At 39.3% G+C, this 26,335-nt stretch overlaps 1 protein-coding gene across 5 annotated transcripts in view; it reads right to left on the bottom strand.

Moving 5' to 3' along the window:
- Positions 1-24,658, bottom strand: part of LOC143888468 (CBL-interacting protein kinase 32-like) — a 40,517-nt gene extending 15,859 nt beyond the window's left edge. The window contains exons 1-6 of one of the 5 annotated variants that reach the window (XM_077392931.1): positions 24,491-24,658; positions 21,461-21,752; positions 18,441-18,503; positions 16,286-16,357; positions 3,495-3,602; positions 3,298-3,378 (exon numbers count right to left, since the gene is read on the bottom strand). In XM_077392931.1, coding sequence (XP_077249046.1) covers positions 3,298-3,378; positions 3,495-3,602; positions 16,286-16,357; positions 18,441-18,503; positions 21,461-21,631 — 495 coding nt within the window. In that variant the 5' untranslated portion in view covers positions 21,632-21,752; positions 24,491-24,658. Of the gene's footprint in view, positions 1-3,297; positions 3,379-3,494; positions 3,603-16,285; positions 16,358-18,440; positions 18,504-21,460; positions 21,753-24,366 lie in introns of all 5 variants that reach the window. The other 4 variants (XM_077392929.1, XM_077392930.1, XM_077392932.1 and 1 more) reach the window with 4 other exon arrangements.
- Between the last annotated feature and the right edge of the window lie 1,677 nt (positions 24,659-26,335).

Below are 26,335 nucleotides of genomic sequence, written 5' to 3' on the forward strand. Positions count from 1 at the left end.
AGACTGTCTAGAACTGAGCTTTACCTCAACCTTGCTGGTCCGTAAACACAGATCTGAACCAGAAATCTACATGTAAACTGTAGCTTTCCTTTTAAATCGACAATAAATAGTTGAAGACCAGCTATGAGCCTCATAATTCTAGATTTTCAATTAGTTTTAATAGGAACAGTTTCAGAGGAAAGTTTCTGAACAGCTCAGATAGAACTAAAGTGCAGCACGATGTAAACAAAACTGCAGAAAGTTAGAACTTCGCAGTTTCTGGTTTTGTTCAGAGCAAATCTAAAATGATTCATGAATGGTTAAGCACTGAGGCGTCTGGATCAGTTCCTTTATATTCCAGCACTTGCAACGAAAAAATTTTGGCTTTGATTTTTGGAAAATACAGGACAAGAATCAGAACAGAAACAACTAACAGGATATCTAAAGTAGTGACAGAGATAAGAGGGAGTCGACTCAGGCGACTTCCGAGTCGAGTCAACGAGTTTTTAAACACGAGACAAAATACCTCTTCTTTCAATAAATTTACAGGACTGCCCCCGCAACGGCTATATTCTGTTTTTGACCATTTTACCCTTAATTTTTGACCTTTTTAATGTTTTATAGCCATTAGAAGGGTATTTTGCACCTTTTGGCATCTACAAGCACCTACACCTCTATATAAACTGATCTACGCCTTATTTTCCTACTCACTTCTTCAACCTCTTACAAATTACCTTAATTTTTCCGTACAACTTTCTATTACTCAGTATTCTGAAGAAAGACAGAGAAATACCTTCTTGACAAGGATCAACCACAATGTGTAGTAAAATGCCAAGAAGCGATGCAAAGAAACACAATCACACAAGAAACACAAGGTTTACGTGATTCGGCAATGCGCCTACATCCACGGGAGAGGAGTTTCCACTATTTCAGTTCTAGGTTCAAAAACTCTTCTTCTTTGCAAAGAAAACAAAAACAAATTCTCTCAGCCCATAACATAACATGTGGCTAATATATTAATGCCGCTATATGTAGAAATTTACCGAAATATCATTTACAGCAAAACCGTAAATTAAATTTACCCTCTGGGGCGCGGTCCTAGAAGCCCCGTTAGGGGCGCATGCGCTAGGGGTGGACATGGTTCCGGTTCGAACCGAAGAACCGAACCGAACCGGCACATATGGTTCGGTTCGGTTCCATATTTATATGGTTCGGTTCCGGTTCTGATATCCTGGAACCGATGGAAAGTCGGTTCGGTTCTGGGTTTGGGATCCCGGAACCGAAAACCGAACCGAGAACCGACCCTCACCTTAAAACCCAATGCCTCATCGCTTGATAAAATCACCCCACCCCCTTTTAATTCACCCCTCTTTAACGTGTTGCTTTGCCTTTAAAATTTTAATTCACCCCCCAAATTTGTGCTTGATTATTCCAAATTTGTGCATATTTGTAGGTCATATATAATTTTTGCATTGTGCAAATTTGTGCCTGATTATTCCAAATTCGTGCATGTTAGTCTTTGTAGTTCATATATAAACAGGACCGAACCGATTATAAATACGATTAGGCAAAATATCTACATTTGGTGAAGGTTGGGTAAACCCAGAACTGAACCGAACCGAACCGATTATATATGGTTCTGGTTCGGTTCGGTTCCAAACATGTATGGTTCGGTTCTGGTTCCAATTTCAGGAAACCGATTATATATGGTTCGGTTCTGGGTATACCCTACCCAGAACCGAACCGAACCGAACCGAACCATGTCCACCCCTAGCATGCGCACTTCCCACGCACCACAGCAAGCTAACCGCGTACCTCGACCCAAGTGTGAGTGGGGCACATTAGTCCGGCAGGATCCTGTAGAGCCATAATACAAGACATCTACACAACATACTCTCCACATTCGTCTACTTTCTTCTTCCACTCATTGCATTCTCTACTACATTATTCTCACTAAACTACTACTACTACTACAGTACTACTACTACCAATTTCAAACCAAAGGCTTCAAAGTACTACAATTATGCAAAGATTCAAGTCCAAAGATCCAAAGTCCAAGCTTCTACTCCATCAAAAATCCAAAGATCCAAAGCTTCTAACCAAAGATTCAAAGTACTACTCTCTTCTAAGTCCAAAGACTTCAAGTGAAGTGAAGGCTTCCACTATGTCTATTCCAAAGGCTTCAAGTGATATGAAGTGAAGGCTTCTACTCCAAACGAAGACTTCCAATCCATTTCTTTATCATTCACAACGGTACCCCACGTAGCGAACATATTCTTTGCATATTCAAAAGAGGTACCCAGGTATACCTTACTGTAATTCTATTTCATTTTAATTAAATTTGAAAAACAATGTGTTCGGGACCTTCTAGAGGAGCCTCCTCTATTGGTTCCTCACTCGTTAGATCGGATGACCCGGCATGGGCTTATTGCTTACTGGTTCCGCACCCATGTCCCGCACGAATTCTATTTTTTCAGAAGAATCAGACACATCATTATCTCTTTTATGCAAATCCTGTATACTTTTCCTTTAAACGTGTTTTCTTAACTTTTTTTTTTATAAAAGCACATCCCATCCTCTTTTCATAAAAATCCTAGCGCCTCAACCCTTCACCCTCAAACATTAAACCACTTACCCCCTCCTCTTCGATTCTCTTAATAAAAACCCTGATGCCTCGGTCCTTCACCCTCAATTTTTTATGAAGACACACACACATGTATAAAGTTTTAAAATTTATTTTTATTTTTTACTTTATTTAATAAAAATCATTGAATCGACTAATCATAGTTTTTGGGGTTTGCCGAATCTAACACCTCAAATCCGTGTCAGATCCCAACATGCGAATCTGAATCTTTGAAACAGAGGTAAAAGGTAAAAAGGGAATTAGTTAACGCCCAAATGCCCTTAACATGCACAATATTTTCAATCACTAATATTGCAATAGTAAGATTAAGGTGCTAGTGACAAGATAACAAGTTCAATCACACCTTGCCCGACATAATTGTTGCCGGTAGATACCAATAAATTTCAAGAAGGTTGACCTCCAAAATTATTCTCACAAGAACCCTGTATAGCTCTAATAAATACATAAGGTAGGAATACTTCAATATTTTTTCCTTACAAACACGTATCCCATGTATCAGCCATACTATCCATCATAAATTAGATCAGGTCAACTAACAGCTAGTCATTTAACAGAAATATAATTAGAGCATACCATTCATCTATGGCAAAACGATCCAGTAACTGCACATGCATTCAAGCAAAAAAAAATAATAGAAGTAAAAATGGTTTTAAACAATGTGCAGCTATTATTACCCTGACTTGTTGGGATAGTGCACTTAATCCAAAATCAGAAACTTTGAGGTTCCCATATACATCGAGGAGTAAATTTTCAGGCTGCAAGAAATTGAATGAAAACAATCAACCTTCATCTTCTTCCGAAATCATTGGAATATCGCATTACAAAATGAAATAGACACTCCCTGTCATGTGGCATACAAAGCAATTTTTACCTTTAAATCTCTGTGATATACACCCCTGCTATGGCAATAGTCAACAGCATTAATAAGTTGTTGGAAATATCTCCGTGCTTCATCTTCCCTCATCCGGCCATGGTTGACCTATTTGACAACAAAATTCACACACAGGTTTAACATTGGAGCCATACTGTGGGCGGCACAAGTATAGCAAAGTAAAATCATTTCAAATCACCACAAAATATATGTTTAATAAAAAAGCGTGGATCTTTACCTGTTCTTTTTGGTGAGTAAACTGTGTGTGAACTCATAATTTGAAAGCCATCACTGCTGTGTCTTCAAGGGCAAGACACAAGTCTTGAACCCCATAACAAGACTTGTCTTGATGCAATTGAAAAAATGACTTGACTTGCTTCCTGTGTTACTCGAATCCTTTAAAAGCCAAGAGTATCTGAGTATTGGTATAGTCCTAATCCATATATCCATATCCTTTTTCTAGTTTCCTTCTTTTTATTTATGCTTTCAAGTTATTCGTGTGTGGTTAGGATGGGGCCCATCATAATGGACACCCTAATGGCATTATTGCAATATTTTTGGGTATTATATAAGAGATTTATGGGAGTCGTGGGGTTGTACTTCACATGCTATAAACCCATCTTTTCCTGTTTTCTTTCCTCTCCTTTCCTTCTTTTCTCTTCTCCACTGCATCCCCCCACACCTTTGGTGGTTCCTACAAGAACTTTTTCTTATTCACTTTAGCATGGTATCAGAGCCAAGATCCACATTATTCTTGGTCTGATTTCTAAGATTTTCTCCTTGAAACCGTAGATTGATCTCCCGTTCCCTCCTTTGCTTTCCTTAGATCTCTGGTGATGAGCAAACCTTCAAGTTTTCTCCCCTTTTTGAATGTAGAAAGACCATGGAGGCCTCTACGCTTTTGTGCCCTAGTTTGTGTCCTTGAGGCTCCATTTCTTTCGACGTAAAAAATGAACGTGAAACAAATTTTACGTCCATTTTTACGTCGAAAGAAACGGAGCCTAAAAGTATTCCGCTTTCAATGATAAATCAATGAGGAAGTTCTACAAGAAGAATGATATGTATGCATGGAAGCATAATGCCTCCCTTGTGTGGATTGATTAGATTATTTCTCTAATTTGTGCCTAAGTTAATTTTAATGATTGGGTGGTTGTGCTGCCTCATGTGGAGTGTTGATCTCCTTCGTATGGACTGCTGTGCGGTATTTATGTAGTGTAGCCATGGATTTAAATTTCGGTTTTCGTTGTAATTTCGGCTGAAATCCGGTGAAAAAAAAAAAAGAATTAGCTAATGATTTCGGTAATTTTGGCTGAAATTAACGGGAAATACTAATTTTTTGACAAAAAAATGAATTTCTCAAAATTTCGACCGAAACTTTTCGGCTGAAATTTGGGAAATCCGAAATTTCGGATTTCGTGAAATTTTTGTTTAGGTCCCAACCGAAACTCCGCCTGTGTTTTCACAGCCTGTCCCAAGCCAGGATAAAGGAGGGTTGGTGTCAGGTTGGCAGCCGGTCCTAAACTTTGCCACTCTTCTATGAATTGAATCCTATAGAAAATTCTATGGTCCCAATTCGGATGAAATTTAAAACCATGTGTAGCTAGTGTGTCACCCAAAACAATGACTGCTCTGTCTTCATATGGAGTAGCTAGTGTGCTTCCCTAAATTGTGATTGCGTTGCCTTCATGTGGAGAAGCTAATGTACTGCATCAAATTGTGATTTAGCTGTCCTTGAGTGGATTGGCTAGAGTGCTTCCTTGCATCCGTCGTATTGTGATTGTGATGCCTTCGTGCAGATTTTGCTATCTTGTTGCCCTGTTTTGTGGTTGTGTTGCCTTCTTGTAGAATGTGCCAGCTTGCTGCTCTATTTGCAAATCGAGGAATTAACATTGGTACAATTCAGTTGCCTCCCTATTTGTGATTATTTGCATAAGACAGTTTGCTGACCTATATGTGAATCCCCATAATATGAGCTCAATATGTGAAAATAGCCCTCGGTGGAGAGGGGAAATTGAAAACATTGACAGGAAATGGACCGAAATAGGTCAGACAGTAAGTATAAAGAATGGATCAAGGAGAACTATCAAATTACTACTTGGCTGCGGAACAATATGAAAAAAAGGTTAATGCAAACACAATGTTCCTTGAAATGGTCAAAGAGGTATATGAAAGTATATGTGAGACGCATTCCTCAAATGAAAATATATCACGTGTGAAGTAGCTACTGTGCTACCATAAATTGTGATTGTGATTTCCTATGCGGATTGGCTAAAAGGCTGCCTTGCTGCCACATTAGTGATTATGATCACGGTTTTAAATTTTGATTTCGGTCATCAGGGAAACCAAAACAATTCGGTTTCGATACAAAATTTAGGCCAAAATCTTTTAAAATCATAGAAACATTTCAATACAAAATCACGGCCGAAATCAAGCTAAGATTCTTCACCTCTAGTGTTTCTTCTAATTTGTCTTTTTTTTTTAGAAATATCTAAAAGGAATCTTGTTGTTGCTCTCTTTTCTTCGAGTAGAGTTAATTTATGTCACGGTTTCTATCGAAACATTGACATTTCAAGAGAAACTTTGCTTCTTATGTTATATGAAAAATTGCATGTTTCGCATATTTTGACCTGAACGTTCATGAAATCCTGAAATTTCGGGCGTAATCTGGTATTTTTCCATATCCAAGTGAATTTCATTTCGATAGGCGCAGAAATTGAAATATTTTGGCCGAACAAAATGTTTTATCTGAAATTTAAAACCATGATTGTGATGCTTTTGTGTCCATTGTGCTAGTTTGCTGCCCTGTTTGTGGTTGTGCAGCACTCTTGCAGATTGTGCTCACTTGCTGCCCAAGTTTCTAATTGAGGATTTAATGTCAATATAGGTAAGTTGTTTCCCTATTGTGATTTTTTTCATACAAATCGGGTTTGTTGTCCTATTGGTGAATCCCGATAATGAGTAAAAATAAACCCAACTTTGCAAACATCATGTAGATGCAAGGGATGCAGCTTTCTTATATATATATATATATATATATATATATATATATATATATATAGAGAGAGAGAGAGAGAGAGAGAGAGAATGGTTCCTACACATATGTGTAGATAAGTTATCTACACACTAGCTTAAAATACAGTGGGGGCCACATTATTTGGGTGATCCAAACCATTCATTTTTAAGGCCCTCACATAGATAGGGTGTCCACAAAAAATCAGATCCATAGGATCATCCTAACCATTCGAACTGTGGAGGCAAAAAATGGACTAATTTGTGAAGGTTTAAAGACATCCATTTTACCTCCACAAATCGTAGGGTTGGGATGATCCTATGGATCTGATTTTTTGTAGACACCCTATCTATGTGAGGGCCTTTAAAATGGATGGCTTGGATCACCCAAACAATGTGGGCCCCCACTGTATTTTAAGCTAGTGTGTAGAGAACTCTCTACACATATGTGTAGGAACCGTTCTCTCATATATATATATATATATATATATATATATAAAGGTAACAGTTTATTTATTTCCGAAAGAAAATTACACAAAGAAGGGACAAGATGTCCCTATGTTTACAGAGAATTACAGGAGATTCGCACCTAGAGCATTAAATACAACATTCGGAACCGATAATCCCACTCCGTCGTTTGCTAATCGATCAGCCAAAGTGTTGGCCGTAGGCCTTCGATGCGTCAGCAATGGACGTATGATACCCATGAGATCTCGTATCTCATCGATCTGATTTGCGAGCTGCCAAGGACCAGGACATTGATTCCTCGCCCATCCAATGACGTTGGTTGAATCACCTTCCACGATTAAGGACCCCAAATTACGATTCCTAAACCTACGAAGCCCGAATAATAGTGCTCTAGCCTCCGCCTCGTTCACATTGCAGACACCTGCCGGTCCTGAGAACGTCATAATGATGTTTCCGTTGTGGTCACGAATTCCTCCCCCCCCCCCCGCAAGTCTTGGATTTCCCAGCAAGCTTCCATCAAAATTAAGTTTAAGAGTGCCCTCCAGCGGTGGTAACCAATTCAGCTTGGTCGCCAGGACTGTGAATCCGTTCCGCAGTATATGTGATATTGAATATGGCACACTCCCTTTACAGATTGCCCATGAGATAATTGCAATAACAATGGAGAGGCATAAAAATCTGGCAGCCTTGCTCCGATCATTGAAAATTCTGTTGTTATGTACTATCCATAAGAACCATATTATTGCAAATGGAATAGCATTCCACATCTTCTGCCCCAAGCAGCCATGAAAAGTTCTCGTCCAGTTCATGAGCATCTCTGAAATGTTATTCAGGAACACCCAACACATTCCAAAAAATCTGAGGATCCCCATCCATACCTCATAGGGGTAAGGGCATAGCAACAGCAAATGGTCAATTGATTCAGTGCAATTACAACATAGGGCACACCTGCTTGCCAGCCGAACACTCGTCCTCTGAAGCCTTTCACAAGTATTAATGCATCTGTGCGCAACCGACCAAGCAAAAGTCGTTGCATGGGATGCAGCTTTCTTAAGTTACCCTAAATTGGCCCAATTACCTTAGATTGGATCAATCTTTGAAGGTAGCCTTTGATGGCAAGGAAAAATTGAAAACGCTAACTTAAAATGGACCCAGTAAGTCTGATTGCGTTTGAGGACTGTCCACCATCCATTGCGAGCTAGATATGGAAAAGCGAGGATGCCAACATTCGTTGGGTTTTTTCTAGGCAGAAATTTCCTAGGTACAAGCGTACAACCACCAAGATTATATCGCAGATGGGATATTTTTAATTTTTTATCATGGAAAGGTCTCAAAAGAAAAAGAATGTGGCGAGATGGAGAAGGCCCATTGGGAATGCAATCAAACTCAATATTGATGGCTTTTACCTGGAAATTTGGGCCAAGTTGGGCTGGGAGAAGTATTCAGGAACAAAAACGGTGAGATTTTTTTCTTTCTTTGTCCCTAACGGGAGATCAGACGTAAGAAGGCTGAGATCAGGGCTATCCTTATGGGATTAAAGATCTATAAGAATCAGTTTAATGGACCAACTATTATCGAAGGTGACTCATTGAATGCAATTTCTTAGGTGTAAAGAAAGAGTTTGGGGCCTTGACGTTTATCATCTTTCATAAATGAGATTGTGGACAGCTGTAAAATCTTAGATTTCTCGTTTTCTAGTATCCTTAGATCAGGAAATGGTTTATCTGATTTGCTTGCTAAATAAGGTGCTCATCGGGATGCCATGTGTGAGGGGCAACCTCAACCCCCTTGTAAGCTTTTTTCTTCTTAGTATATTGTGTTATCTTTTCAAAAAAATGGAAAATGGCTCGAAGAGAATGACTTCAATGTAGAACAATATGGAACCACAAGTTAATGCAAATATGTTTCTTGATGTGACCAAAGAGTTTTGAGAAATTATACTTGAAAAGTATTCCTCACATGAAAATATATCATGTGTATGAGTGTTTGAGTAGTGTTTCAAAATACGAATCAGGTCTAAACACACCCAATGAAAATCCTAGTTGACTCGTCGCAATGGGCCGAGTACTTGATTGACGCAGTTGAGTAATCGGTTAACGGGCCAAGTACTTGATTGAGGCAATCGAGTAATCGGGAGAGTCAAAGGGTTTTGATTGACTTTGTAGGGCAAATGCGGGAATCAGACAAGAAGGCAGCCAAAGTAAAAAGAGTCGACTCGGGTGAGTCAATGATTATGCGGGCAAGTTTCGAAACTGTGTTTGAGAATATATTCTTCTTCCAACAAGAAAACAAGAGTTTCAATGAGCACAACATTTTATAGTACATGGGAAGAGTTAAACTGGTATCAACCTCACATCTGACTTAACTATTGAAAAGGTAACGAGAAAAGTTTAAGGTTGCTAAGTTCTTCTCTGGATTGAGTCCAGAATATCAATCAGTTATTGGGCACAATTTGATTAGCAAAGAGCTTCCCTCTTTATATATCCTTTACTTATGACTTCAGCGCGTTGAGATATCAAAATCATCTTCACATATCAATATTGGAAAGAAGACTTCATTGACATCCTTGGTAGACAAAAGTGATAGTGGTAGTGAACATGGTTGTAAGGGGAAGACGTTGTGGTAGAGGATATGGCATCAAAAACTATGCGCATTGCGGCAGATCCAATCATATACCTGAGAATTGGTGGGACTTCAAAAAACCAGCATGGGAGAATCTATTCTCCTATATAGCTGACAAGGATGAAGCTTCACAGCATGCTCCCATTAAAAATCAACAGCACAGTACTCCCACTAGCGATTCAATTGTGATTTCACAAGAGTATGAAAAATCTATGCAGAGTAATTAGCAATAACAAGATCGTCATTCCTCAACCATGGATACTGTTAAAGAATAAAAAGACAAATAACGCCTTTCCCCAACAGCTTAAGCTGTTGGAGAAGTTGGTAAGTTAACATGGTATCAGAGCCAAAGGTCTCGAGTTCAAACCTCCTGGATAGCAAAAATCCACATGCGATGGTCGGCCCAAAGTGGGACCACATGTGCCACATGTTTGCCAATTGGGCCACACATGCAGGGGAGTGTTAAAGTATAAAAGGATAAATAACGCCTTTCTCCAACAGCTTAAGCTATTGGAGAAGCTGGTAAGTTAACAGCTACATTGGCTCATTCAGGCAATAGATCTTGTTCCCACACAGTCCTCACTTTGGGACATTAATTCAAGAGCCTCTAACCACCTGCCAAGTGAGACTTTAGCTTTCTCAATATTTGATATTCCTCTGTTACTCTAACTGATGGTTCACTAGCACCTGTGATTGGTTATGGAACAATGAGCCCTACCAAGTGAATCGAAGAGTGCCGGAGATGGATTCAACGACGGCAGTGGCTAAGCCGCAGGTGGTAAGGTGGGTGACAGCGGTGTATGGGGGCAAGGCGGTCACGACCACCCCCCCAGGGGCGATACCTTAGTGTTGGCCGTATGATCTTTTATCCTTTTTTTAAGTGAGAAGAAAGAGAGGGGAAATAGAAAGAAGGCGATTGACAATCCTAAATAAGCTCAGATACCATATTGATGGTGATGATGGAGAAAAAGAGGAAGAAAGGAGAAAGAGGTGAGAAATTGAGTCTGAAAGTGGACCTCTCACGTAACACAACATATACTAGGGTTACGTAAGATGGTGGCTGTTAGAATAAGTCCAGTAGGGGCATTATAGTCACTGTATTTATTTCTATCTCTTAATATATAAATACTATAGTGAGGGGGAGCTAGCTCTAACTCACTTTCTCTTCTATCAATCTCTCGTAACATGGTATCAGAGCCCTAGGGTTTCTGATCCCAAGGGACTTCCATCAACCTTCATCTTCAACCTTGACCCTAACCCTAACTCCATCCCATCCCCTCCCCTCCTCTCTGCCCCACCTAACCCTAACCCTCCAAAACCCACCCTCCACCACCACCCATCTTTGAAGAAACCCAAAACCTAGAACTTCTAAAACCCTAACCCTGAAGACGCGACGAGAAGAGACGAACACAACACTGAAGACGAGAAGAGAAAAGACGAGACAAACCCTAACCCTGAAGACGAGACGAGACGAACACAACCCTGAAGACGAGACGAGACGAACCATAACCCTGAAAACGAGACGAGACGAGACGAACCCTAACCCTGAAAACGAGACGAGACGAACACCTAATCTCCTTTCCACACCCCTTATTTTTGCAGCCCTAATGTGCTGATTTTTTTTTCATTCTCCTGACCTTTCTTCGTGGCTTCGTCTCATCCTCTCCATGCTTCGTCTCCTGGCTTGTTCCTGGCTAACGAAGCCGCATTCTGAGCCATTCCTTTGTCTAGTTGGTCCCTCCTTTACTCCTATCCGTCTAGTAGATCGTGTGAGGGCTATTCTCTCTTAGTTCTTTTTTGTCACTATGGACCCTTCTGTCATTGTGGATTCATCTCTTAGCATGACCACTGAGGTCTGTGCCTCGCCACCCCCCCTCTACTATCTCTTCTTCTCCCACCTTGGCATATGTGGATGGCTCTTATCCAAAGTTGACTACTGCCAAACTTGATGAGACCAACTACCTACCTTGGAAGGTTGCCGTTGAGACGTACCTTCTAGGGTGAGGCAAAGTCAGTTTCCTTCGTCAGGAGCCTCCCTGGCCTACAGACCCTTCATTCAGCGTGATGGCCACCAGATTGAGACTTGCTACACTCTCCATTCTGATCTTCGACTGTCTCGCTTCACCCATCTATCTACGGCCAGCCGCTCCGAGGCGCCTCTTCCACCACCTAGTACTGTCGTTGCACATGCCGATGATGCCTTTACCTTCACCGGGACAGATTATGTGGGGTAACATCGCCTTAGTCAGAGTACACTCACTTCCACTGTAGGATTTGCTCAGCCAGGTAGTTCACCCACTACTTTACTCTCTAGCTCCGGGTCATGGATTATTGACTCGGGAGCCTCCAATCACATGACTGGTAACTCATCTCAGCTCTCATCCTTTCGCTCTTTTCCCTCTGACTATCAAACCATTACTCTAGCTGATGGATCTACTACTCCCATCACTGGTATTGGCACTGTATGTCCTTCCCCTAGTATCATATTATCTTATGTACTCTGTGTTCCTAAATCTCCTTTCAGTCTACTTTCTCTTAGTCAATTAACGAAAAACCTTCAGTGCTCAATCTCATTCTACCCTTCTTATTGTTTGTTTCAGGATCTTTCGACTGTAAAGACGATTGGTTCAGGTCGTAAGGTGGATGGACTTTATCGTCTTGATTGCAGACCTTCTTCTACTGTTTTGCATAGCCTTGTGGATGCCTTTCAGTGGCATTGTCGTCTTGGACATCCTTCTCTTCAGAGGCTCCAGCAGACGTCATTAGTTCCTGCCTCTGTGTCTTCATTCCAGTGCGAGTCCTGTGAACTCGGGAAGCACCGCAGGGTATCTTTTTCTTCCCGAGTCGTTAGTCGAGTTGATAGTCATTTTCAGTTAGTTCATTCCGATGTCTGGAGACCTTCTAGGATCGCATCAAATATTGGGTTCAAGTATTTCATAGTATTTATTGATGATTATTCTCGTATGACTTGGGTGTATTTACTGAAGGACCGTTCTCAGGTGTTTTCAACCTTTCAATCTTTTCATGCTGAAATAAAAACTCAATTTAATTGCACTATTAAATGTCTTCGTACTGATAATGCTCGAGAATTCTTCTCGGGCACTCATAGCTTTCAGAATTATCTTTCCTCTCATGGGATTCTTCATCAATCCTCTTGTGCCTATACTTCGCAGCAGAATGGTGTAGCCGAGAGAAAAATGCTCTATTTACTCGATGTCACTCGTACCATAATGTTTCAGATGCGAGTTCCTACGTCCTTTTGGGGCGATGCGGTTTTAACTTCATGCTTTCTTTCGATTCGCCTTCCTTCATCGGTCCTTCGTGGTTCTTCCCCTTTCCAAGTCTTATATCCTCAACAAGACCATTTTCCTCTCACACCTCGTGTATTTGGGTGTGTTTGCTTTGTTCATCATTTGGGTCCAGGTCGTGATAAACTTGATCCAAGGTCAGAACGGTGTGTTTTTCTGGGTTACTCTAGAACTCAGAAAGGCTACCGTTGTTATAGTCCTCGTCTTCATCGGTGGTTTGTATCTGCCGACGTTACATTCTTTGAGTCTGAATCCTTCTTCCACTCTCCATCTTTGCCTACTTCCACTCTTCTGGAACCTGAAGTGCCTATCTCTCTTCCTGTACTTCCTGAGTCAGTTCCTCTACAGACCTCTTTACCATCTGTACCATATGTACCTCCAAGTCAGCCTATTGTTGTTCAAGATGGCACTTCAGTCCCTGTAGCAGATCCACCACCAGTAACAAAGCATTATCATAGGCGTCAGCACAAAGATGGGCCTCCACCAACTCTGCTCGAACCATCTTCTTCACAGGCAGAGATCCCGATTACATCTACACAGGTATCGTCTATTCCTTCTCATGTAGTTCTCAGTGACTCTCCTATTGCCTCTCGTTCTCATTCTACTGCTCACCCTATTTCTAATTTTTTATCTTATGATAGTCTGACTCCTACTTTCAAAAGTTTTGTTTCCTATTTGTCTTATGTTGTGTTACCACAATCATTACATGAGGCTCTCGATCATCCAGGTTGGCGTGCTGCCATGGACCTTGAAATGGGTGCACTACACTCGAACCAGACATGGGATCAGGTTCCCCTTCCCTCTGGTGCTAAACCTGTTGGTTGTCGATGGGTATTATCTATCAAATACTTGCCAAATGGTATTGTTGAGAGACTAAAAGCCCGTCTCGTGGCTAAAGGATATACTCAGACATTTGGAGTTGATTACCAAGAAACATTCACTCTAGTGGCAAAGATACCATCTATTCGCGTTCTTCTATCACTTGCAGTTAATCATGGTTGCCATCTTCATCAGTTGGATGTGAAAAATGCCTTCTTACATGGCGACCTTCATGAAGAGGTGTATATAGAGCAACCTATAGGGTATTTTTGCTCAGGGGGAGATGTCCACTTCTGTATGTCGCCTCAGGAAATCTTTGTATGGCTTGAAACAGTCTCCACGAGCATGGTTTGGTAGATTCAGTGAGGCCGTTATGCGCTTTGGTTTGAGACAGTGCGATTTAGATCATTTGGTATTTAGTAATCAGTCCTCAGCCAGGTGCGTTCTATTGATCGTGTATGTTGATGATATCATCATCACAGGTAGTAATTCAGGTGGAATACAGAAGCTGAAGACCTTCTTGCAAAGAGAATTTGCTACAAAAGACTTGGGGCGCCAGATATTTTCTTGGGATAGAGGTAGCATACTCCTCTCGTGGTTTGTCCCTATCACAGAGGAAGTATGTTTTGGATTTGTTGGAGACAGGGAATCTTGGCGTAAAACCTGTGTCTGCGCCTATGGATCCCAATACAAAACTAGTTCCAGAAGAAGGAGATTTGTTGGAGGACCCTGGCAGGTATAGAAGACTGGTGGGCAAGCTCATATACCTCACTGTTACTCGTCCTAATATATCTGATGATGTAGTGGTAGTCAGCCAGTATATGAGTTCTTCTCGTACCTCACACTGGAGTGCAGTGATTCAAATTCTTAAATACCTGAAAGGTACACCAGGAAAGGGCCTATTATTCAAAAGACACGGTCATATGAGAATTGAGGGGTTCTCTGATGCTGATTGGGCTAGATCTTCTGCAGATAGGAGATCGACTACTGGGTATTATACCTTTGTAGGAGGCAACCTGGTGTCATGAAAAAGCAAGAAGCGGGACGTCATTACAAAGTCGAGTGCTGAAGCAGAATACAGAGCGATGGCGCACACGAGCACAGAACTTATATGGTTGAGATCACTTTTGTCTGAGATCGGCATTATATCTTCTCCACCGTCACAGTTGTACTGTGACAACAACGCTGCCATCTATATTGCAACAAATCCAGTCTTCCATGAATAAACAAAGCACATCGAAGTCAATTGTCATTTCATCCGTCAGAGGATTCAGAAAGGGGAGATAGGTACTGTGTTTACTCGTTCTGCAGAACAGTTGGCTGATATGTTTACAAAGTCATTGAATAAAGCAAAGTTGAATGATATCTGTAACAAGCTAGGAATGTATAATTTATACATTCCAGCTTGAGGGGGAGTGTTAGAATAAGTCCAGTAGGGGCACTATAGTCATTGTATCTATTTCTATCTCTTAATATATAAATACTATAGTGAGGGGGAGCTAGCTCTAACTCACTTTCTCTTCTCTCAATCCCTCGTAACAGTGGCAAAGACTAAAACACCCCTCGAATATATGTAATGTTTGATTTCTATGTATAATATGCATATGCTCTTAAGTTATTTGTTGGTAGTTAGGACGGGGCCCATCATAATCGATGCCATAATGGCATGATTGTAATATTTTTGAGTAATATGTATGAGATTTATGAGAGCCGTGGAGTTGTATTTCACACCTTAGAAACTCCATTTTCTCCTCTTTGTTTCTCCTCCTTTATTTCTCCCTTATCTACTTCACCCTCCATGACTTGGGGTGGTCTCCTCTTAAGGTTTATCTTCTTTTTCACTTCAACAGTACCCATACTGGATTAGAAAAAACAATACCCATACCAGATCCTTCCATTCTCACATAGAATGCAACACATCAGATCCTTCCACACGTAGAAAATTTGAGAAATTCTGTTATTAAGTCACATAATGGTTTTAACTATAATACCTCCGTACGTAAATAACTTATGTTCCACCAATGACTTGAACCAACGAGCAGATAACTAATTCTGCCTTAGCAGATGGGCTGCAAAGGAAGACACCATTGTCTTTATGAAAAAACTATGTAATTTATACTGTATAGTTTTTATTTGCTTTTTTTATAGTCGTGTGTACTTTTTTATACGTATTATTAAAGTACTTTATGCATGCTTGACTAGATCAATTCGATGTTGTACTTTATGTATGTTTAATAAGATAAATTCAATTTTGATTTGGCTTTTATTAGTTCTTCATCATATTATTATAATTATGTATAATAAACTTTAAAATTAGCAATGAAAATTTTTGGCTAATTTAGCATCAAAATTGTATTCCAATATCCTAGATTTTAAGTATCCTTACTCATATGCAGAAAAGAGCATAGTGGATCCTTGCCGTACCCATATCTTATGATTTTAGGTTCAGGGGAGCCCATACTCAATTTCTAACGGTATGAGATACCTATATCATATCTAGGTAAAATAGCTTGCTTCAGGACAAAAACGGCTGTAAATAGGATGAGCAAGAAAGTCACAACTTACAATTTTGTCAAAGAGCTCTCCCCCAGTAACAAACTCCAATACAATAAAGATCTTAGTCTTGCTCCCCATGACCTGCATACAAAGAACTATGTTTCAGGAAGGCAAAACAAGCAGATGAACAAAATAAGTATTTTGGATCATCAATGTTCTTTAGTTTAAAGATAGAGACAGAAACCATAATTTGGCAGCCGATAGCTGTCAGCTTAAAAAGAGTCTTCCAACAAGTTGGCAATATGAGTGATGAACTTATCTCACAACAGCAATTGAAAATGCATATAAAATCGAATAGGAAATGCTAAGCCCATTCTAAGAAACAATTTTTTCTTGGAACAAATCCCAGCATAATAATCACAATTCGAACATTATCAGTCATGAGCTTCTTCTTTTTTTAAAGGTAACGAATTTTATTATCAGTCATGAGCTGGACACCATAATCACAGTGGAATGGGTGCATGATTAAAGTACTAAGAGCAATCTTATAAAAGACAAGTTCTTCTAGAGAAAAGAAATGTACAGATCAAAAATTCAATGAGAATAGGAAGAAGGTGGCAACATATGCAAGGTTAGAAGTTTTTTTTTTTTTTTTTAAAGATACAAGGTTAGAAGTTAAAACCAAGCAAACAGAGAACGGATTCTAATGGTATTATCTTCGCTATATCTCGAATAACAAGAATCCATTTTGTTGAATAATTGGATGTTGTTCTTTGTGTGTACAAAATACTGGATATACAACACTACGAGTGAAGTTAGCGTGGAAGGTTATTTTAATGGGATGATGAGATGAGTTAGTGTCCAATTTTAATATGCAATTATTAATTTAGCAAAAGTGTAGATTGTGGAAGGTTATTTTTAATGGGATGGTGAAATAAGTTAGTGTGCAATTTTAATATGCAATAAGTTAGCGAAAGAGTAGATTATGGAAGGTTATTTTAATGGATGATGAGGTGAGTTAATGTGTGATTTTAATATGCAAGTATTTCTGGCATCATGTAGGATTATGCGTTGTGTTTTGTATTTGATATTATACTTTTTACTTGTGGTGATGAATGTTGTATGAGGTGTTGGTACAAATCATTCTTTTTGTGAGGAGTGTAGTATTTCCATGACTATCGCGAGCGTTTTAATCTTTGCCGATAATTTTTCCCCATGTGATTTTATTTTGGGGTTTGATTGTGTGTGTGTGTGTGAAACATATTGTTGATTTTATAAATAGATGGAGGTGCCAGGGTGTTGGTTAAATGGAATTGTCGTTCATGGATGAATTTATTTTCCATTAACTTTTATCGGGTTACAGCTATAGAATACTTGTTTGTGGTTGTCAGACTATTATCTACTACTGTCACACATTTTTATGATTGCCGGGCATCACATTGTTTATGGTTTCCGGGCATCACAATCTGTATCAAAGCTTGATCATGCCTGCCTAGTGGGTTAGGTACATCTTGGAACCTCCATTGCTAGGGAATAAGTGAATTACGCAAAGTAGTGACATGAAGCAACAATAAGTGGTTGCAGGTGCAGGCAGACCAGCAACAAAATGTAAAAAATTGCTAATTTATGACTCAAGGCAACTACAAATAATAAAACTGAAAAATAGGAGCGAGGCGTCCAAGTAGAAGATTTGTGTAACACCCCCCCCCCCCCCCCCCCCCCCCCCCCTTAAAAAAAAAAAAATGTCCCAACCAACTCTCCCCTCTGAAGGTTGAAACTCCTCCTCTCCCCTAGATTATTTCAACCAAGCTATTCTTGGGAAAATACATCATATTGTTTGTCATCTTTCATGTTCTCCACAGAACTAATGGAAGCTCGAGTCACAAATATCAAGATCCCTGTCCATTTCCCTATGGAAACTACAGCCATGCACTTGCAATGAGAACTGAGGAATTATACTGTCTTACAATGTTTACCTGAAGAGTAATAAGTTAATATTTGATCTCCATTATATTCCACTTGCAATCCAGTAATTTTTTGCTCATTCCACTTTCGTGATTAAACAAATAGAACGAAACATGAGAGAAATTTTCATCATCATTTTGAGGAAGACAATTGTTTTTTACCATGGATAACATTAAGAACAAAAGGCATTACAACCCTATATCCTCTAAACAACCATCTAGGATAACGAGAATAATGTAAAAGCTTTAAAAGGGAGTACTTCATAGAGGCGGACGACATTTGGATGCTTTACTAACTTCATTGTTGCAATCTCCCGCTTTATCTGCACAAATATATATATATATAGCATCTCCCCTTAGATAAAGAAGTTTACAAAAACAAAGTTGCAAATCACATGAATACAAAATAATCATCAATGCCTTTTGGTTTGGAAGCCTGTATCTTAGAAGCATAGTATAAGCAAGTCAACACAAAGTGACAACAATAAAGTGCAATAGATTAAGATCAAACTTGAAATATCCATATAAAAACACATCCAAAACTGTTTAGCTATGTAATTATGATTATTTCTTCAAAAATGTTGTAGAATTCTTAGCCTTTAATAAACTTTGCAAGCTATGTTTTCCTCATCCTGTTTGGTAGCTGTGTGGAAAAGGAAAACAACATAATTATTACCTCTCAATTCCCAAGCATTTGTGACCATATTGTTTAGACTTACATACATGGGAAGCAAAGTTTTTCTCCCATCCTATTCGGGAAGCTATGCAGAAAAGACACGCATCCCTCCCCCCCCCCCATATTGTTGAGCACAAATCAATTGAGTGTTTAGTCTTACATTCATGGGAAGCAATGTTTTTATCCCATCCTATTCGGGAAGCTGTGCAGAAAAGACACCTCCCCCATCCCCCCCCCCCCAAAAAAAAAAAAAGGAAAAAAAATCCCCACCACCCCACCATTCTGAATCGTTTGAGACCGAAATTACTGAGCACTAAACTCACATACGTGGAAAGCTATGTAATTACGATTATTCCTTCAAAAATATTGTAGAATGATTAGCCTTTATTAAACTTGGCCAGCTATGTTTCCCCTCATCCTCTTTGGGAGCTGTGTGGAAAAGGAAAACAACATACTTACCAATTCTCCATTCCCAAGCATTTGTGACCATATTGTTGGATACAAATCATACTAAATGCCCTTAAAAAATCTCAACTCCTTCATATGCTTCATTTGAGTTAAAACTCACATACATGAAAAGCAATGTTTTCTCTCATCCGATTCGGGAAGGTATGCAGAAAAGTTACACATCTTCTCGTCAAAAAAACTAGTTTCAACACAAATCGGAATTATGAAGCCTAATCTCAATCAAAGTGTCAACGATTCAGTATGTATAAGTTTTATGGACAGCTTAGTTGTCGATACCGTTTCGTTATCCATTTTGTTTTGGTTGGTGTAATGGAACGTTTTGGCTTTTCAATTCAGAGAAGATACTATCGAAGAAATTTTTTTAAATATTTCAAAATTTCAAAAAATCCAGAAAAGAAATAAAAATTTGCAAAAACTTGGAACAACCCAATCCATCATAACATCAAGGTTGTAAAGATCCAACATTTACTTAAAGGAAAATCACTGTCAAATGCAATGCCAGCGTTGACCCGTGCCTAACTAGATCAAAAAAATTTAGAGACCAAATAATGAGATTTTTTTTACTAGACTTCTGGGTTTTAATAATGTTTGGACATGATAAAATTTATGAATTTTTAAAATTGGAAAAATACCCCATCATTTGTAAGTTAAGATTTTGACCCGGCCTGAAATGATCAAAAAGGTCGAATTTTGTAGTAGAACTGGAAAGTTAACTTTTTATCTTTTTAGAATTGGGTCTTGAATTTTTGTTAATAAATCCAAATGGGGGGGGGGGGGGGGAATTCCCATGTAAATACCTTGTTGAGGTCCAAATCCGGCCAAGTGTTCAAGTGGTTCCGCCTCTAAGCGCTCCAGGGTTCAAAACGTCTACAAGATGACTCTGGGAGAGGTAATTGCGTTCAAAGACAAAGTGTTAAGGCAACACGGAGTTTGGAAACTCCGGGGGAACCCTTCGACACTCAAGTCAGCTTTGGAGGTAACAGATGGAACTACGCTCAAAGCAAGGACTTAAGCGTACCTTGGTTACACTTCTCCTTTTCCTCTCTTGTTTTTTCCTCCTCGTCCTTGGCTGGGTGTTGGTTCCCTTTTATAGGTGGAGTTCCCTTGGGTTGTGGGAGTGTTGTGTGTTCTTGGCGAGGACTGGCATTGGTGCCTTTGCCGGTGCCGCCAATCTGCTTAGCCTTTTCAGGTGGCTCTGACCATAGACAGAACCTCTCCAAAAGTTGCCATGTTTGGCACTATGTTGCATCTTTCCCAGTTCGTCGGTGGCTCTTGATTGGCTAGTGAGGTGGAGTGTGGCCTTTTGCGGCATCGTGCTGGAGATGACGAACGTGCTGATGCAAGGAAGTCATTATGCTGGGTGGTGAATCTCGCCACGTGGCCTCAAGGCTCCTAGTGGGCTCAGGAGCAACGTGTCGTCGTGACTGGTGCGCCGATTTCGACCCCAACATACCCAATTCTAAGAAGAGGTGGGAAGAGAGAGAAAAAGTGGGTGTTTCGGCCGAAAGGGACCAAAATCAACTGAAATGCCGGACGAAACAGAAAGTAACCACGTTCCGTTTCGGTTTTCCGGGCAAAACGGAATGTTTCAGCTGAAACAAAACGAAATTGACATCTAAGATGGACAATCAACATGGAAAGAAATGCATATTGTCCAAGCCAAATTGTATTTCCATTAACACTCATAGCACATTCATTGTTATTGGTTTTTAGACATGACAATTAAGAAAACTCAAGATATTAGTACCTATCTCAATAGATGACACCATTGAAACATAGGATAGGACTTCCCAAGGTCCACTAAAAATTAAAAGATGGAATCTGACCCCACATCATGAAATCAAACTGAGATTTTCTAGAATAAATCACTTGAACCAGTTGACTAAATCAGATCAAAGATAATCATCCCTCCCACATCGTTAACCCTCAATTCTATGATTGCAATGTTTCCTTTCCCACACACGAGAGAAAATACAATAAAACAGGCCCAACATCACTATTGATTCAAACATTCCAACTGGATATTCACCAAATATGAGATCCAATAAAAATATATAAGAAACTATGAATGGTAAAATCAGTGGCAAAGCAACAAGAAAACAGGAACCAAAAACCAAATAGCAATTCAAGAAAGACCTGTTCAACCATCTTGTGCTTGAGAACCTTCTCTTTGTCAAGGATCTTGAGAGCCACAGGTTCCCCCGTCTCAGAATTTCTTGCAAACTTTACCTTTGCAAATGTTCCTTCCCCAATCGTCCTTCCCACCTCATACTTACCCACTTTACGCTTGATCTTAGGTGCATTCATCCTCACTCTATCCTCCTAGTACCTCTCTTGGGATCTAACCAGCACACTTCTAGAATGCCTTGCTCAGATCCACCTAAGATTCCCGAAACAAGTCTGCAGAAAAAAAAATTGAAGCCAAGCCCTGAAATTTTTCCAAAATCCACACATTAATATGAATTCCTCAAGACAGTAACTCTATCTTGAAACTGATAAACCCATGGCAAACACAATTGCCTCCGGTCCTGAAAGATGAATAAATTGCCAATGTCCAACCATTTAATACAAATTGGATGCTCAGCATGAGACCAAACTCTATCAACCAACTAATGTAGACAAAATTGTAAATCAATGTTGCAAAGCTCGCTAACCATGAAAAATTAAGCTCCATTAAAACCTAGATTGACACCTACCAATGAGACCAAATTTCCAACCAAGGAAACACCCTAAAGCTGTTACAACTTCTATCCATGTCAAACTTTGGGTCAGTAAAAGAAGAAAAAGAAAACTAACAAAAAATGCAACTGCCTAAACCCATAGCATACTTACAAAGTTTGAATGCAGCATAACGTTAAAAACAACAAAAGAAAAAGAAAAGAAACAAAAACAGAGGTTTTCAAAGTCCTCCGGAACTAAATTTAAATGCATAATCCTCATATCATACCAACAAGGCTTATCGTAACCCCAAAACATTTCAAGTTCCACTCAAAATTCCATTTCAAATTTACGAAGACAAAATAATGTCAAAAACTTCCATGTAAACACTCACTGAGCTCAAATTTCACAATGAGGATCACCCACCTAATCTAATTCCAACTGTTTAGAGTTTATTTTTTACAGCTATTAAAAAAGTACCCAATCTTTCTTTCCAAAAAAAAAAAAAAAAAACCCAATCTCTACAAACCTCAGTTCGTAATCCTATTTCTCAAATGCCATATAAATCAGAACTCCAAAACCCAAACGTTTGAATTTAAATTATTTGTAAGACAGGGATGCAGACCAAAATCCCAACAATTTCAATTTACACCCACCACCCAGGTAAGAGTTCTATAGCACTGGATCGAAGTTCAAAACCCCTTGAAGAGAAGAAAGAGGTAACACCAACAAATCTCAAATGGAAGGCCACCAACAAACCCTTAATTCAACACATTACAAAACCCAGATGAAAAATTAACTTCTAAACCCCAAAGGAAAACACAAAGATATCAAAAGGCACATATCCTTGAATAAAGAGGGAACAACATATCAAGAATCCAGAGTCTTCAGATGAAAACCATCCAATCCACCTCAAGATCCTATATTCTGATAACAGAGTATCGTAAGCCTTTGAAATCCCAAAAGCAGCAAAATAGGTATAAAAGAAAAAAAAAACTTAGCTTAAGCTCAAGGGTAGAGAAACCAAAAGACAAAGAACCCAAAATTTTCACACTAATTTCCAATAACTGATCAAAAAATCCCCAACACTGCAAAACCCTAAGGCCATGTACAGCATGGGGATCAGAGAATCCAGGGATGGCCATCCCTGGGCACTGATCATCGGCAACAAACAAGAAAGGTAATGCAAAAGTTGGATAGTCGCTTTTTTTACTCCCACCTTCAATGGTTTTACTGAAATCTCCCTCCCACCGGTTTCATTGGTCACACAAGGATGACAGGGAGGATAATGAAATCCCTTTTTCTCCTCGTGATTTGGTTATCCCTTCCCACCCTCCTTGCGTGACCTAGAAATTGGAGGGATGTTGGAGATGACTAATTTTTTTTATCCTAGATTTTAGAGGCAGATGAATAACAGACTGCAATTCTTCGTTTTTATCATAGATTCATGCTCTCCACCCACAGAAGAAACCAGAGACTCCAGCTATCCCTGGATTCTAGTATGCCAACGCTGAATAGGACCAAATAAAAGAACTCTACTGTGAAAACAGTAGAGTTGGAACCAACCAGCTTCAAACCTAGATTTCAGTGACAGCAACAGACCAGAAACCCAACACCACCTAAATGAGCTCCCAAAACCAACACCACCAACAAAATCACCAAAAATTTTGAATTTTTTCAAATTCAAAACCACCTAAATGAGCTCCCAAATAAAACAGCAACAAAAAATCCTGAAAAAGGAAGTTCTATCCTTTTAAACCAGAAAATAAATGATAATAAATTTTAAAATCAAAACAACAGAAACACGAATTCCAGACCTGGCAACATACTGAGAACCACAGACTTTAAATCAAAACTCACCAACCCAACCCAAAAACCCCACCTACCCAGACAACCCAGATAAAAACACAGCGACTTAAGGATCAATTTAGACAGAAGTAGCAAAAGGTCAAAAGCACAATACTTTCAAATTCAGATCCAAAGTGTAAAGAAGATATAAGATTCAGTAAAAAACAAAGAACCATAAATTTATAACTCAAACCTCACCAAGAACCCCTAAAAGTTCCAACCTCCAACCTCCAGAAACAACAAAAAAAATCGAAATTCTAAAAGAAAATAACAAATAAAGGAACAGACTAACGAAGAAAAGCCAGAAATTCAAATTCATAGGATCACCTACAAAATCGCTCCCTCCACAAAAGGAAGAAAAAATACCCAAATTTTCAAAACCCAGAATCAACAAAAAAAATTAAAAACTCAAAAACAAAATAACAGACTAACCACTGAAACTCAGACTTTGCAAATGTCAAAACCCCCAACATTTCAAACAAAAAAACCCACCTCAAAAATCCCACCTGCCACAAAACCCAGATAAAAAATCTTACCTCTCAAAACCCTAGAATCCTGAAACCCACAAAAAATACAAAAGTGCATTGAACTTAAGTATTTAACCCAGTATGCTTGAGAGATTGAATACAATAAATAAAGTATAATCATTTTTCTAAGGACCTGATAAGAAGAGGGAATAGTGATTCTCACGGCTCTTGAGAGGTGATGAGGTCAAGATGGTGAACTTGAATTATAAGACTGCAAATGATAAACATGCGTAATGAAAGAGGTGTAAAGGGCATGGGCAGTTTGAGGGCGAGAGAATGTGGTCCATGTGTTTCTTCTCCATAGGGGTGGTGGGCTCTCGGACAGTGACAAAAATGTGGTCCACGTGTCCCTTTCTCCTCCGTAGCTCTACGGTTCTACCTTCATAAAAAGACAAGTCTCTCTCTCTCCACGGGTGGATAAGCATAATCTTTTTTGAGCTCTCTTGAGTGTACTTCATGTCCTCTGAGGGAACTTCAAAGAAAAAAACACAAACACCCTTTAATTCTGATCCATATTAATATCAATCCTTTCCTTTTTATTAGGTTAAGAAACACAAACATCCTTTAATTCTCAACCATAATAATTAAGGGTGTCAATTTTAGCTCGGGCTCGGAGGCTCGCTCGAAAAAAGCTCGGCTCGAGCTCGGCTCGAATCCTTAACGAGCCGAGCCGAGCCGAGCCTGCTCACCAGGCTCGTTAAGCTTAACGAGCCGAGCCTAATTTAGGCCAGGCTCGGCTCGTTAAGGCTCGTTAAGAATTTAATATATTTAAATATATATATATATATTATATTAATTTATACATTAAAAGGGGGGCAAAATATGTCACTTCATTTTTGGAATCCCATTTGTTACTAGGACCACCCCCCATAGTGTAAAAAAAGTAGTCAAATTACACTAGTAGGGCTGTCCAGGGAAGATGAGGGGTATGAACATAATATAATCCGAGCTCGGTAAGGCTCACGAGCCTGGCCGAGCCGAGCCGAGCCTGGCCAAGCTCGGCTCGGCTCGTTTACACCCATAATATTAATATCAAACCTTTCTTTTATTAGGTTAAAAGGCATCACTTCCTCCCCCCAATTGATTTATCCATTGATAAATCAACCCAGTATGGCATATAGTGAAAATGAATATGAATGATTGAAATTTGAATCTTAGCCAAAGAATAAGATGTATAAATAATAGGCCTTACTTATAAAGAGTGAGGGGACTTGATACCCAACATATATTTTCTTTTAAATTATCTACTTGGCACTATATTATTTTCTTTTTTCAATTGATGACTGACCTCCTCACCTATTTATAAAATTTTACATGCACAAGGCAAATACAACCTCAACACCAGGTATAGATGGGTAGAGGTTAGGTTATTTCCAGCCGACTCTGTCCATCCATCAAAGTTGTATCTGTTCATAATGACAGAGTGAAGAATATTCAACTTCAATATTCTTGTAAAGATACATGATCCACGAGATATCACTAAATGTAGACGCCATAACATGTCAAATCTAGGGTTGTCGTACATGAAAGGATACAAGAATATCTTTTCCCTAACTTTCTTTACACATATTTTCTTTTTCAAATCTCTCTCTTTGATGGCATGTTCCTCTTTGCTCACTATTCCTGTGAAGGTTGGCTGCCACTCTCGCTTGTTTCTCACATTTGTGGATATGACTGTCGTTATTTGTTGCACGGTTTCTCTCTTACTTGTTACTCCCTATGGCAATAAAGATCATCGTCGTCTTACAGATTAGTGCTTGAATCGAAAACTTTGTCTGTTTGTCGGATTCCCTTCTCCATCTCTTACTTGTTCGTAGTCTTTTTTCTTGCTCATTGAATCTTCTTTCCAAAGCAATCCTTAACATGCTCATGCAAGAGTTATGATGAACATATAGGTTACTATATTTTTTTTATTTGTTCATATTTGTGCTTTTGTAGCACATTTTTTGTAATTTTATATTGCTATTTGCATGCTATG

Source organism: Tasmannia lanceolata, unplaced genomic scaffold, assembly GCF_043159265.1.
Source record: "Tasmannia lanceolata isolate RefF3 unplaced genomic scaffold, GAP_Taslan_0.1 ptg000012l, whole genome shotgun sequence".
Taxonomy (NCBI): Eukaryota; Viridiplantae; Streptophyta; class Magnoliopsida; order Canellales; family Winteraceae; genus Tasmannia; species Tasmannia lanceolata.